At 40.7% G+C, this 16041-nt stretch overlaps 1 protein-coding gene across 1 annotated transcript; it reads right to left on the bottom strand.

Moving 5' to 3' along the window:
- Positions 1-805: 805 nt before the first annotated feature.
- Fer1 (48 related 1) lies at positions 806-14104 on the bottom strand. Its single transcript, XM_019062086.2, has 3 exons — positions 12192-14104; positions 9917-10243; positions 806-1041 (listed from the first exon to the last, which is right to left on the bottom strand). Exons 1-3 carry the CDS (start codon positions 12397-12399, stop codon positions 887-889), a joined length of 690 nt encoding a protein of 229 aa, XP_018917631.2. The 5' UTR covers positions 12400-14104; the 3' UTR covers positions 806-886.
- Positions 14105-16041: the final 1937 nt, after the last annotated feature.

Below are 16041 nucleotides of genomic sequence, written 5' to 3'. Positions count from 1 at the left end.
AAAGCACCAATAATTTCGGTTTTGCAGCCATCTTAGTTTCGTCATTTTAAACACCCTGTATATAGTCCAACCCATACGAGGACTTCCCTCTCTATGTCCGCGACGGCATATAGGTATTGCGTCAAGAATTTTCGAAAAGATACTATCGTTTCGTAGAGGAAAAAAAGGAGGTGTTTGCATTTCGGGCATCTTCGAATTTTTTGATGACGTAGGTCGGTACAGCGACGTTTATCGTCGATTTTCTTGGAAATGGTGTAATTTATGGAAAAAAGTCATTCTATAAAAAAGGCTCGAAATTATATCATGAGTTGATTTAAGCAAAAAAATGGGAAATTATGGTCCGTTTTTCATACTTCGAATTCCGGATTTCGCTGGCCAGGCTGTACCGACCTACGTCACAGGGTACACAATCCTCAAGATGCAAACACCTCTTTTTTTTCTCTATGCTATCGTTTAAGCCCCCCCATTTTGGGGGACCGCGGGTCCTGGTCAAAGTCACTTAAGACTTTTCTGGACCAGAATTTCATGAGCTTTCAGAATGGTTATTTGGAGTTTTGCCCTAAAATTAAGCCTTTTCGGGTAAAAGTGGGAAAATTCGCGGAAAAGTCGGAATTCTGAGCAATTTTGGGGGGTTTAGGGGGGCCTACTCCCCCCCACCACGATAAAATTCGCGTAGACAAGGAAAATCTTATTCTACTAGTTGAGAGCTTCAAGAAAATCACCATCTTCAAAATTCCCACGGGGGGGGGGGGGGGAGGGTTACCCTTGCTGGCCCACGGTCTAATGATGCATATCGATCACTTCCTTTTCGACCATCGGAATAGACTACGTTCTGTCTGTGACGTCGGTCTTAATCCATCGATTCAAAGTCACATCCCTTGTGCTTTCACGAGAAGGAGTTAGAGTTTGAGTCGGGGCTCTTGTTGTTTGGCGGAGGGATCTCGGGAGTCCAAACCTTGGCAAACATGACGCCATTGCAGCCATTCTCCTTGTTGCTCGACCATGAGAGAGAGTGGGCTGCGTAAGGGGATCCATACGCACCTGGGAACAAGCAAAATTAATATTTTTTGAACTGTGGAAATGCAAAGAATAACGGACCTGTTGCGTACATTTAGCAACAATCAGAACTATTGAATAACTATTCAACTTCATAATATTAATATTCATAATAATGCTGTGGATATGACTTTATTCACACGGGTTTATAGCATTACAATGCGCATGTATATAGAACTCTGTTACCACGGAGACATATCAGGTTGAAGCTTAAATAGCTTTGACAGGACCGACAAACATGAAACGTTAACAAAAATATTCTGTATAGATCGTGCTTCGAGCTAGTATATCGAATCAGGGAAAGCTGAACCGCCATCGAACGTACCTCATCACACTGAAAAAAAATTCTCGGCGTTTTTACCAAGGTCCGTTGGTACCTTTACCATCTCACTTTTTTACCAATTATTGGTAATTTTACCAAGACAGACTGGTAAGCTTACCTAAAAACCGGTATTTTTACTGTTTTTTTTTCATGTAAGAATACCACTTTTAATGGTAATCAATTCCCGGTAACTTTGCCATTTAATCTCGGTAATTCTACCACAGTCGATAAAAAATATTGGCGTTTTTACCGGGGTCCAGTATAATTACCGAGAAGGTCAATAATTTTACCGAGATTTCTCGGTAAAATTACCAATTCCACAAATGGTGATTTTAATCGAGAAAAAACTGGGATCAAATAGAACCCTGAATTCCTGGTAATTTTACCCTTCTCTCAGTAAATACACCGAGATTTTTTTTTCAGTGATCAATGGAGAATTTGCAGGTGACTGAAATTGTGTGAATGTCATGTCATGTTCAAGAAGAAATTACTGAGCGAACTGTGCGTGAGAATCCTTGATCTCTAAAATGGACGATTATTAGAAGATATATCGACGGCGTAAGTCCGCGACAACACATCTCGTTTGCGGTGTCTGATAGTCTCCGCCTCTATGTTATTATTTTAAAGGAGAACACATTGTCATCATTCCTTGAAGTTTTTGCAGAATTTTTTTCGCACAGAAGAGAAAAATCGCTTAAAATCACGGCAGTTTTAAAGACTTGCCGTTGAGTAGTTTTCCGTTTAAAAAATAAAGTATGATAGGAAGTTTGCGACGCGACGTCTCAAACCGAGTTATGTGATTGCCGACTTACGCCGTCGATATGATCATATTGGACTATTCATGCTAAAAGGAACTATGTGTAAAGACTTTGCGTGTGACATAGTTCATTTTAGCATAATTACGTCCTATGACCTGATGTGCTAAAATACATACATTCTAATAGGAAATTCCGCCTGATGACGTTACATAAAGATTTTCTCAATTTGAAATCTATTTTCCTACAATTTCTCACATCGGTAAAAATCAGTGGCGTGGCGTGCTTTGCGATAGATCGATTGTTATGCCATTTAAACCTATGAAAAAGGATCGATAATTAGGGTGTTGGCAGCAAACACCTTAATAATCGATTCTTTACCATGGGTTTAAATTGCAGAACAATCGATACATCGCAATTCACGCCACGCCATTGGAAAAAATTATGGGAAATACTACGAATGCAATCCGTTGAGCACTCCCAAATGCAGCGATAACATTTCTTTCGTGCTAATTCTCCATTGACACAAAAGTTACTTTCTACCCTTGCGCTTCATTAGGCAAGGTGCATGGTCAAATTTTCTCCTTCTTTTAAAATATATTGAGTCAAGCTGGTGTTTATCAGGGCCATGACCATAACCTGTAATTAATCGAACAAGTGCCCTCGCGTTCGACTATCAAGGGTTGTTCTAGTAAGGAACCGCATTGTTTTGGGCCTAATATGACTATTATTGCGAGTTGCAAGCGAGCATGACGAATGATAAGCGTTATGTCACAGGGGGCGTAATGTCAAGCGACGGTACGTTCCGCTTTGCTGGTTTCAGCTGTATGTTCACCGCAAACCGCTCCCCTCCCTTTCATCCCCGCCTACCACCCCAGTCAACCCCGATACCGATCACTCCCCCACGAAAATTGACATGACTGTCGATCATCTGCACGTCCTTTTGTGCGGTAAGTTTCCGAAAAGTTCGCACCTGCTGAACGATAATCGTCTATGGAAATTTGAAGCAATGAAAACAAATTGTCATTTTTTTCTCCTTGATTGACTCTGTTTTTTACCGGGTATTCTCAAAATTTCATTTATTTTGTAAATTGCATGAGTATACATTTACAAAATTAGAGGAGTATCAACATGGCTTTGTTTTGCTTCCCTCTATATACTACATGGTGAAATTAAATTCAATTACAGCTTGGCATATTATTAATTTTACAAGTTTTGCCGGGTATTGGACTCGCTGAAGTAGATTTCTTTTTCTTGAGACATTATTTTGACGTAAAGCGTTGTTCCTTGTCGACAAAATTTTTTGGTTTTTTTAAGTTAATTTTTTTTTGGATTAAAGAAACGTTGGTTTGTCATCGGTTTTTTAACTTAAACTTAACGATAACAAAACGACGATTTTTTTAACTAGACAAGACTGGCCCTAAATTAAATCCGCACCGATTTAACCCCCCAAAAAAACCGAATTTTGTCGAAAGAAACACGACGTTTTAGGGCAAAATAATATCTCAAGAATATTTTTTTTTCAGCGATGCTATAAGGAACTATGTTACACGCAAACCCTAAGTCCGTAATTCTGTTTAGCATAAATATGCCCGATTGTGTAACTTCACCTTTATTTCACACGATCTCAAATGCACATACTGCCCTGGAATTTTTGGAGAAAACAGCTTCATGAAAATATTATAAGGAAAAAAGGTGCATTCATTGCTTTAATTTCTTGTAAAAACCAAAGAAAAGATGCACTTTTGTGAAAAAATGTCATCTGATATCCGCACCTTTCCCTTGCGTCCTTCAAAGATAAGGTATTTTGTTCTAGATGTCACGACGCACCTTGCAAAAACTCGCTTAAATATTTCGTAATTTTCAAGTCAACCACTTCACTTTTTTCTTCTTTTTTTTTGAAAATTTTAAAATAAATTTCCTTTTCCTAATCAAATTAAATCTCGGTTCGCGAAAGAAAACAGTAAAACGAGCGTATATACAATTTTATTTTCAATTGTTAAGTTATGGGTAGCTGCGTTTGTTGTCGTGCAATCACCAGAATGCCGCGCCGCGTCGCGACATTGCATCGACCGCTTCTGGGGCGAATAAAATCAAAACAATCCCACGGTTCACGGCTTAAATTTAAATTTTCTGAAGTATTATTTTAAAAACCGCCGAACTCAGAATATAAAAACAACTCGACTCGAGAGGGCCGATTGCTATGCTCTGTTTGCGAGTTATGTTGCACAACACTCACAGCGATGCACATGCATTCCGTGCCTACAGATTAATCGTATACACATGCACACGTGTCCGCGTGTACCTAGTCCCGCGGAGGGCCCATCATGGGCTAAGGGTTAGGTGTTGCGCTTAGGGCGGTGAACAATTGTTTGTTAGTGTTCAACTCATCTTTGGTTTCGGGGGGTCCCTCAGCGTGATCTGAAAGCGACGCTCAGTGAGTTCCATTTAGGAGGGTAAAAGGAAAACCCATCCTTCATCCTCGGTTGGCCTTAAGAGGATGAGGCTGTGCTAGGGGAATTATTCTTTTGCATGCGTCACGCAATCAGTAGGATCAGGCAACAAAAGCAATAACAATAATAATAAATAAATAAATAAAAAAAATCTAGAGAATATTTCATACGTTGAAAATCTCATTTTATGATTTAACATGCGATTTTATTCAACTGCGAGAGAGGACAGTGACGGTTGTGTCGCAGAGAGCTTAGAAGTGCTGTAAGGTGACAAATAATTCGATGGCCAAAAAGCAAAACCACGCATTTCCATTGCGGCCTTTCAAATTTTCCGCGCCTGTAGTTTATTCTTTCGAGGAGCAACAAACTGACCTAATGGCTTGAGACTCATACGAATATTTTGCTAATTGGGAAGCAAAATCAAGGAGGTTTACAAAACTTACGTTTATTAGTTTTCGAAAGAAAAAATAAAGTATGGCAGGAAATCTACTGCGTCGCAAACGGAGATACGTTGTTCTGCATTTTAGCCATAGATGTGTAATGTGTATGTTCGATTCAACGCACATTCAGAAAAATGATTTATGCTACTTTTGTAACATTATCGATCAATGATAAAAATAAAACTATATTGTTAGTTATGGCTACAATTATTTGCAAGCTCATTCGGAACACCTATACTTGAGCAATCGTAACAACCAATTTGCCTCTGTGTATTACTATCCAATGAGGAATCTCTTAAATTGTCGTTTCTTTCACGAAAGAACGTAACTATATTTCAATGTTGCTAAATTTTTCCGCAATTTTACCAGAAAAAGTTAAGGTGTTTAAATTGCAAATTTCAATGATTTTTCTTCTAATCTCATACAAAATCAGAGGAACACCTATACTTGAGCAATCGTAACAACCAACGTTTCTCTGTGTATTAAAACTTCGATGAAGATTCTTTTAAATTGTCGTTTCTTTCACGAAAGAACGTAATTATATTTCAATGTTGCCAAATTTCCTCCTTAAATTACACTTTTACGAGAAAAAGTTCTGAAATTGAAAATTTCACTGACTTTTTCCTCTTATTTAATGGAAAAATCAGAAACACTTTCAACAAAAATTGCGCAGGTTCATTCCTGTGAAAAATTAAATCGTTTGAGTCAATTTTGCAACCTAGGCATGGATTTCATTTTGAATTTATCTGTAGTATATATTATTTTCTTCTTGGTTAAAAATCCACAAAAACCGAAACGTTTATCAGTGTGCGACGGCGCAACTTGCCCGACATTTACGTCTCTCGATCTGCAAGAGAGGATCCCTCTCTTCGATCGCTGAATCCCCTCCCCGGAACTTTTAATAGTTTCTGTTTCACACCCTTGTTTTTCTACACTCATCTCTTCCCCATTAGTACGCCCCTCCCTTCTTTCACCCTCCTTTCGCTCCGGCCGGCGGTGCATTTTGTTATGCGAGGTGCCGTGAATTAGACAAATGATTCTCCACGATGCTCCGAGAATAATGTCTTCATTAGGTCATGAATCTGCATGGCCGCAGGGCGTGCGGTTATCAATCCATTGATGATCGACAACAAGGACATTGTGTAAGTGAGGAAGACGGAGGCAAAAGCGTTACCAGAACCAGTTTAGCTTTAAGTGCACGGGGAAAAAGTTAGAGTTTACTTCGGCTGATGATTTGCACCACAAGCAAATTGGTGTATCACACTGCCGTGCTAAGGGAAAACGCCGTATGAACCTTTAGGCGTTGCCAAATTTCCTCTTCTAAATCACGAATTTATGGGAATATTTATAAACATTTTTCGTTCGATTTTTCAGAGAATTTTGTTCGTAATTTGATCCAAATAAAGTAAAAATTTTGAGGAAAAATATTGATAACTTTCCTGAAAAATGAACATTTTCTCGAAGGAAAGGCAACTCTCGAAAGTTTATACTGCGTTCTTCCTTAGCACGGCAGCACACCTACTCAATTGATGCGAGACTCCGAAAATTCAAGTGAACTTAAAATTCTTCGTTTCCCGGATGAAGGAACGTAACTTCATTCCAAGGTTTCAAAATTGACTCATAAACTTCAATTTTTTACAAGAACGTGCCAGCGCAATTTTTGTTGAAAATTTGTCCAATTTTTGCATGAGATCAGAGGAAAATCATGAAATTTTTAGTTAGGTAATGCCCAAGATTCTCTTAGTAAAAATGCAATTTGCGGGGGAAATTTGGCAACATTGAAATGTAGTTACGTTCTCTCGTGAGGAAGACGACAAATTGTGACGGGATCGGGCAAAATGTGCCTTGAGGCAAAAACTCAAATTGTTGAGCAAATCTAAAAACCAGGTATTGGATAAAAAATATAGATGTCTAGTTTTTTATGCTAAACACTCTCTAATACTATCGAGCGAAAGACTTCATAGCTACGGCGTGTTAAAGGCGGGGAATAAGTTTGTTGAGCGAAAGACACATGCAGGGAATATTTGCCGAATGAAGTGAAGATCAAGTTTCAATTTCTATTTCATTTTGGATTTAATGGACCATTAGGGTTCCAACTTAGATCCCCTAGAATTTTTTTGTTAGGTTTATTCTTTATGAGCGATTTGACCTGTGTTTTTTTTTTTTTTTTTCCGCAAACGGAAAGTTTTAAATCTGTAACATTTTTGTAAACAAGAAACGCTGATGTCTCATTCGTGTGTTGATTTTGAATATCTACGGTATGTTTGATGTCTTTCGAATTAAATTTTGATGAAAAAATATGTTCTGCGATGCTTAAGCCCTCACCCCGTCTAATGGTCCATTGGTCATGGCGAACCCCTGGCCTTCAACATCTCCACTCGATCCCACGGTTTTATCCTCCCCCGAGGGATGGTATTTAATTTGCTTCCACCTCCACCGCTACTGCATCCCTCACTCGATGTCATTTTCCCACCGGCGGAGCATAATTCACGGCGCCCAGGTGAGCGACCGACAGACAGAAGATGATTTGCGCGTCTAATTTATCATAACTACGAGTCCTATCCGAAACGGGATGTGGAGTAGTGAAGAGCAGGCTTTCCAGACAAGCGGAAATGGGGCGTTAAAACAGGGGTGGGTGGATTGGATACTAGCCTCCACCTCCACCTCCCCCGGTCCTGATCGGTTCCGGGTCACGAGAGAACCACACCTGTAACTCCGGTGAGCGAACAGAGCGCCTAGCTAATGATAACAGCTTGACCGACGGCGACCTGATGTGAGGGAGAGGGGCTACGGGCTGATTGATGAAATTTATAGACAAAGCGATAGACAAAGAAGGAATAGGGAGAATGGAGCGATCCTACTGGTTGAAATGGGTGGTGCCTGTGGACTAAGGGAGAAAATGATTGACTAGAAAAGAAAAAGTAGCTTGGATCAAGCATGATAATTCTTGAATTTGCCGCCAAGAATTTTCTTTATCTTGCTTTAAGCTGACTTTTTCTTGATCCAAGAAAAATAATGCTTAGGTTAAGCAAAAAAGTAGCTTATATTAACCAGCAAAATTCTTGATTTAAGAAGAAATACTTCTTGGCGGCAAAAAGATTCTTTTTTTTTCCAGTGAGGGTCTTTCGTGGGTTGCCGTTAGTTAGTCTATTTCTTACCTCCTCTGTCCATTGCAACCACCCGCTTCCACCAATAGGATCCCTCCATATCCTTCGTGTCTTCATTGTCTATCGCTAGGTCTATCAATTTCAACAATCAACCCGCTACGACTGCATGCTTGGGGTTGAAAGTTTTGGCGTCGAAGTATCATGATAAGATAGATTACATTTTGCAATAAGGAACTACTATCTCTGGCTCTTCCATAAAAGCACGTATCTGCATTGGGAAATCAATGGCATATATGTTGTTTCTAAAATGAGCCAGAAATAGTGGTTCCTTATTGCAAAATGTAATCCAGATATACTATTTAAATTAAATTTAATGATTAGGCAAATCTTAGTTTCCAACTGTTTATCAAACACTTAGTTAAAGAAAAAATGTCTTAGATAAATTCTGCTCGACGATAAAACTTTAAATAGGCTGCAGTAAAATAATATACAGTACATAGAGTCGTAATGTAAATTGGAGAGCTGGCGCCATGTGCTGGTCGACGAGTTCCGGGCCCGGTGTGCGCCGAGCTTCGGTCACTTTTTCGATACATGTTCGATCCAAGATGGCGGTGTGGAATACGTCACAGCCAAGCTCACTTCATTATACAGGGTGATCCAGGGTTAAACGGCCAGACTGCAGGAGCCGAAACACCCCCAAACCCCCTCTTTAAATTGAGATTTCGATTGTTTTAGGTAATTTATGAATTCAGGGCATAGAAGTACAAAGGAGTACAATTTTTCATTAGTTTCGGTTCGCAACCGTTGCAGGATTCAGGAAAAATGATTTACTTTCCGAAATTTGGAGGGGGGGGGGGGCGTAGCTCTGACCGGGGGCACATTTGGAAAAACTTTACAGCAAAAAAAGTCTTATTTTGACCCATAGAGCACGCTCCTGCAGTCTGAGCCGTTTACACCTGGATCACCATGTATTACGACTCTATGTACTCTACGGAATTGAGGCACAGGATGCGAAAAGGGCACTTCTCGGTTGCAGTGTTTCAGAGTCTCATTTAATATTTCATTCATTGTAAGGAAAGTGAATGCATCCATTTCACTAAAAATTTTACTGAATATTCCTCATGATTCTACAATTTTCTATGGAAAAATTCTGGAAAAATTACCCATTGAATTCTTCTCCGAGGGATTAATTCGCAACAGAGATTCTGAAACTTCGCAATCGAGAAGTGCCCTTTTCGCATTCAGTGCCTCAATGGAGATGTTGCATGCGTGAGGAATTTGCAATTTGACCATTGATTTTCATGTAAAAGTTCGCGAGAAACACGATGGTGCCACTGGTTTTCTCTGAATTCAACTCCCAAGCTCAAAAAAAGCTCTCAAGTTGAGGCCAAAATGGAGGGGATATCCCACCCTACCCTGAGAATCCACGTCTACATCAAGACCACCTCTCCATACAAAGATAGGGAGCAAATACATTAGCAGGGTTGCCGTGTTTTCAGTTTTGGAGTGTTCAAATAAAGTGGCAGCCCTGTCAATGTATTTGCTCCCTATCTTTGCAGAGAGTTTGTCTTGATGTAGAGGTGGACTTCAGGGTAGGGTGGGATATTCCCTCCATTTTGGCCTCAACTTGAGAGCTTTATTTGAGCTTGGGAGTAATTTCAGAGAAAACCAGTGGCACCATCGTGTTTCTCACAACTTTTACCAAGAATCAATAGTCAAATTGCAAATTCCTCACACATGCAATATCTCCATTGGAAGGGCTCTAGTATTGTTTTGAACTGACCTCTGATGATGATTTTCTTGGGCTCCTCCTTGGTGGGCTGTCGGTGGAGCTTGGAGCCGGGCTGGAGGCGGACGCCCTCGGCGGAGGCGGCGCCCCGGTCGGAGCGGACGAGCTCGGTGAGGAAGTTGATGTAGCCGATGGCCAGCTTGAGGGTGTCCACCTTGGAGAGGCGCTTCTCGTACGGGAGCGTCGGGATGTGGGCGCGGAGCCCCTCGAAGGCGTCGTTTATGCTCTGCATCCGCCGCCGCTCCCGCAGGTTCGCCGCCTGCCGCTGCTGCATCTGCTGCTGGGGACACTTCCCCCGGCGACGCCGCATCCGACCCGCCCCTGAAACATCCACAAACACGATCCTTGAAAACGCTCATCGAAAAATCAACGCAGGCTCATTATTGAAATTGGTAAAAAATAATAGACAAAGAGAAAATGGCGCGATTCTATCATGGGCTGAACTAGAAATTTTCTGTGGGGGGCACAGAGGGATACAGAACTACTGCTAAGGGGGTCTACACGGAGAAAAAAACCTCGTGCGAGGGACCCGAAGTTTAGGTCGTATGGATCTCTGAAGTTTTCGGATTGAGCATCTGAACACTTTAGGTCTAGCTGTCGGATCACACATCTGAAACTCCAGTTCTTACATCTGAAGTACCTCAGATGAGAGAACTGGAGTTTCAGTGGAACCGTGGTTTTTCGGATGTGAGAACCGAAGTTGTTCGGATGTGAAAACCGAAGTACTTCAGATGTAAGAACTGAAGTTTCAGATGTGTGATCCAAACCTCAGCAGCTGCACCTAAAGTGTTCAGATGCTCAATCCGAAAACTTCAGAGATCCATATGACCTAAACTTCGGGTCCCACGCAAGAAGTTTTTTTCTCCGTGTAGAGGACCCTCCAACTACAGAAGGGGATCCGAAAATTTTTTGAAAAGGAGGGGTATCCATAAGGGGTATTATTGGGCCCACTCTAGCTGAATTTCCTAAACTCTACGATTTTTTCGCTCGTCGAGGGTCTATCTAATTTTACAGAATGCATCATGATTTGATCATTTCCAGTCTCTTTACAGGTCTGATTTTGGCCTAAACATGGGTCTGAAGACAGATTCCAGTGAAAAATGCGGATTCTTGGGCATTCGATCGCAAACCCGCAAAACTCATATTTTTGTCCGGAATCGGTCCCTAAACACCCTTTAAGAACAATATCAGATCTGAAAAGAGACCAGAAATCACCAAATTATGATGCATTTCGTAAAATGTGAAACATTAACGAGAAAAAATCGAAGAGTTGAGGAAATTCAGGGTGGGCCCGAAAGCGGTCATTATCGATATGGATAAAGTTGCTATCAACGTGTCTCGAGAGCAATTTAAAACCATCCTCAATGACGGACTGAATGAAATAAAATAATTACAGATGACAGAAATTTTGCAGATTTTTTTTTTTATTTTTTTTCCCTCCCTAAAAAAATATCATAACTTCAAAAAGGTTTTAATTTAATCTATCTTAATCATCTCTCATAAAAATAAGTATTGCGCTAAAATGTAAATACAATAAATTTCAGCGCAAGACTTTTTTTCGTCAGAACGTAGCAATATTATTCGAGGCTTTTACAATGAGAGGCCACAACCGGACAGTACAGTCAAACTGAACTCCTTAGTGCTTTGCTGAAGAAAAAGGGAAACAGCTCTCCGAGAAAAATCGCCATCTTCTAACATTTTTTGTCGATTATAATAGGATAGAGTTCATATTTATTACATTTCCTATGCTTTTTTTCCAAAACTAATCACTTGACTGGGGGCCCTTGACATTTTTTGGTGAGGGCCGAGCAGAACACAACAGAAAATTTCCACAAACTTTAAAAACGAAATGATCTCTGAGGCCCAATTCACGCTATCAAACTTTTCATCCGACATAATTGAACGAAAAGTTGGATGGAAAGTTGGAAGCAAAAAAGTTTGATTCAACTGTGATATCGTCATCGGCCTGCGGTTTGCGAAGATGCAGCTTCGGCTCATGTCCGTCGGAAGATTTCGCTCCTACTTTTCGCTCAATTTTTCATCAAATTGTCGTTTTCTCTCGTCAGTATCACACTATCCAACTTTTCATTCGACAAGTTGCATCCAAGAGTTTGGTGAAAAGTTTGATAGTGTGGATTGGGCTTAAGCAGTAGAAAAAGAAATTCCCGGTTTTTGGAATAAAACTTCCTGCTTTTTCCCTTACATTTTTCATTCCATAGCGAGTCTTGGTTATCCCGGTCCTAGACACCATGTATAAAATTTTGCATACCTGCTGCAAAGTCCTGGTCGCTGGCGCAAGAGTAGGTAGTCGAGCAGTCCGACTGGTTCGAATCCTCGTCGTAGAGGAGCAGGTCCATGCTGCTGCAGCTGCTACCGCTCCCGATGAAGCTGTGCGACTCGTATAAAAGGTGTCGTGTGTCCCCGTCCATCGTGTCCACGCAGTTGGAGGAGTACATCTCCGCTAGTCCTGCTACCATTCGACGAAAGGGATCACTCCCAAGAAAAGAAAATCACCGAAGGAGTAAACCGCAAGTCTGTTCTCCAAGTTCGGAATCGAGGACTCACCAATTTTATTCCTCGAATCGATCCTAAAATTGAATCTAACTTGGATGAGATGCTCAGCTTAGATCTGATCGAAGAGGTCTGTAAGAGGATTTTTGTCACCTTGTCTCAATCAAATCGGTTTCATCGGACATTCTAGTCGGGTGGTATCAACTTCAAATATGCTCCTGTAATCTTTGGATTTTCAAGGCCAAAAATGCTGAGCGAGAAATAATTGTGACACCGCAAATGTAATTTGGCTGAACGGGAAAATTAATACGGGTCAAATTTGTGTAACCTATATTGTCAGTTGTTCGTCACAAGAAAATTTTTTTTCTGGTCTTCGTACGGATGTTTTTTCTGCCTCGTACTTCTCTTTCATTTACATCGAAGGGTTTTGCAGGAAATTTGGAGATTTATCTCGGACACTTCATTTGCATGGATGAGAAATTATACTTCAAAATGCGAATACGCGAGCTAAAAATTTATATTTTCATCACGTTTTAAAACGAAGGCAAGATCCTTCGGTAGCTCAAAACAGATTTACTTTCTCAGAATTCATGGTGCAGTCGCGAAAGGGCATCCAAAGGGTTGGCAATCGTGAATAAACACGAGATTAACACTTAACACTTTGTTAAGTGGCCTTACACACTTCCGCCACACGTGTCCGGCCCGTAGCTATGATTGGTGACACGTGTCGTACACGCGACTCCATCGCCGCACGTGATCACACTAACAGAGGCATCATTTCAAAATGTTATTGTAGAGATTTGTGCACGCCCGGAGGTGTGCTTAAAAATCAGATTTTTTTTCAAACCTCTGAAAAATATCAGAGCCTGACTTAGATAAATTCCTGTTTTTCAGGTTTTTCCACGAGACGAAGTGTTATGCATTCACGATAGCACACGCGATTTTCCAGAAATGAATTAAGAGGTTCACATCCAATGGCACATATCTGATAAATTCCTTCACTGTGGTTGTTGACACGATTCTGAGTTTTCAGAACCATGAAATAAATTTACGAACGAGGCACACTATTTGGATTCACGTAAAGGCGGTCTCTGACACTGACTTGATATTTTTATCGAGAAACGGTCGTTAAAAATTCTTAATTTTTGTTGTACACTTGTTGATAAACTGTGCGATTGGCTCGGAGACAATTTTAACGGATGAATCGTTTCAGTTAGCACAATTGAGTACCCACGATGTTGATGTTACTCATAAAATCACATGGCACTGATTCGGACAGTTTTAAAAAAAATTCAAGATATTTTTTGGAAAAACGGGGGCTCAAATAATAAAATTAAATTTAATTAAAAGTCATAAAAATTAGCGTAGAAAATGTGAACTACGCATGAATTTCTGCACCGAAATTCATCTTAGATTGCACACAAGATTCAACGTCCGTTTAGCACCGGATGCTGCATATTCGCACGAAAATACACTTTTCCTCTGAGAATTTGGTAACTTAAATGCTCATGCTATAAATGGTTGCACGGTTATATTTGTGACGGTGTCTTCAATTATTCATCTGAAAATTCAGCGTTTTCACGGTATCGATGGACACTACCACGATTGCAACGAGGGTAAAAGTTGGACTGAGCTTTATTTAGGAGGGCTTGGGCTCCTATCGCTCGGCAACCCACCCTCGAGGGGCGGCGCCCGAACGGGAGGGCGGTGCCTCAGAGAACTCTCATTGGTTCGTTCCGTGGGGATTACTTTGCCTCACCTCCTTCGAGCTTCCATTTTGTGGGATGGCTCGATACTTGTTTTGTTTTTAAAAGTTTAATTTGTTATTTTCACGGTGAAGGATAGAAACGTTGAAAGTGCGAAAAAAGTTTCTGGCTCCCGTTTTAGCAACATAGTTTTGTAGTGATGCACAATATACACTGGAAAAAAACACATTGGATCTAGAGTCCAGACTATTAAAAACATCGACAAGCAAAATTACTCTTGATTCAATCAGATTTAAGCTCAAATCAAGAACCAAGCCTCTTAATTTGAACGGATTTCCTTTCGATTTAAGCTTAAATCTGATTGAATCAACAGTATTTTTTCTTGTCAATGTTGTCAAGAGTCTGGACTCTAGATCCAATGTGTTTTTTTCTCTCCAGTGTAAACAAGGTATTGAGCCCACTTGCAGCGTTGCTCGTAAGAAGTAGCGAACGAGAAACTACATTTAGACAAGATTTCAGAAAGTTGGGGGAAATGACATCATCCAGCCGACACTATGAATAATTCCGTAGACCCTCCTATGCGTCAAAATTCAGCGCCGGGCCGATCCGTGCGCGGGTGGTAACGGCTTGACCGTTCCGGTCCTCCGATGGCGGGAAAAATATAGAGATCGGACGCAGTGGCGTGGCGTGAATTGTGATGTATAGATTGTTCTGCCATTCAAACCTATGGTAAAGAATCGCTTATTAAGGTGTTCGCTGCGAACACCCTGTTTATCGATCCTTTTCCATGAGTTCAAACAGCATAACAATCGATAAATCGCAAAGCACGCCAAGCCACTGATCGGACGGCGGACTCGGCCCCCCTTGTGCCCTTGGAAAGATCGGTTATCCCGATAGTCTCGCCGGGAGATGTGCGGTTTCTCGTCATTTTCGGGCGCTTTTTTCCGGTTAGCTGGTAGTTCGGCTGCCCGAGGTGGTTATTTGCATGGAAATCGCCGCATGGGTGATGGATTTTCGGTGGAAGAGTACCTCAAAATTGTACGTGAATAAACCATATTTGCACAATAGCAAGTTCAGAGATCAACTTTGAACGAGATATGAACAAAGCGATGATCAAAGTGCGAAGCCACGGATCTCCTTTTGCGACGTTGCAGAAGCAGACTCCTGGCACACTCAACGCAATTTATTTATATTATCATAATTTTTCTTCTCCTCCGGCAGAATATTCTGTATATATTTCAAGCAATAAAGTTAGCTTCTTTCTCGTTTAAAAAAATTGAAAAAAATGAGTAAATAGAAGGCTGGAAAATATCTGCAATCCTTCGATCCCAAGATTGCAGGCTCGCGGTGTGAACACCAGTAGGCAACGAGGATATCTAACCCTACATTAACTCCTAACCGTGGTAATAACGTCTTTTACGAATAAATTCAACATTTCTGCTAATGGAAGAGAGAATAATTGGACTGCATTTTGCAATTTGGAACTATAAGTTCAGGCTCATTTGAAAAAACACTTATATGTGCATACGGAAACTAACGGCAAATACGTTGTTTTAAATCGGGCCAGACTTTATAGTTCCAAATTGCAAAATGCAGTCCAATTTACAAGGGTTAAATTGCACGCCAAATGTTACCATGACAGTCTCAGTAATATGAAAATATGGCAACATCAATCTTGACGCTAAGCTCAAGCTGTACACACTTTGAATTCAGTTCCCGAAACCAATGGACAATAAAAACATTAATAGCTAAGCTAGAAGTTGATTTCAGTAGTTTTCGTTGCGCGAGTCATGTTCTGCATGAAATGCTGTTGAAGAATCATGTATCAGAGTGCTCAAATTCTTAACTTGTTTAATGGTCCATTCAATCTAAAAAAGCGAACATAGAAAATTTGTCTAACTT

This window comes from Bemisia tabaci, chromosome 4 (genome assembly GCF_918797505.1).
Source record: "Bemisia tabaci chromosome 4, PGI_BMITA_v3".
NCBI classification, from domain to species: domain Eukaryota; kingdom Metazoa; phylum Arthropoda; class Insecta; order Hemiptera; family Aleyrodidae; genus Bemisia; species Bemisia tabaci.
The sequence above is the reverse complement of the archived record's forward strand: the minus strand, read 5'-3'. Positions and strand labels throughout refer to the sequence as shown.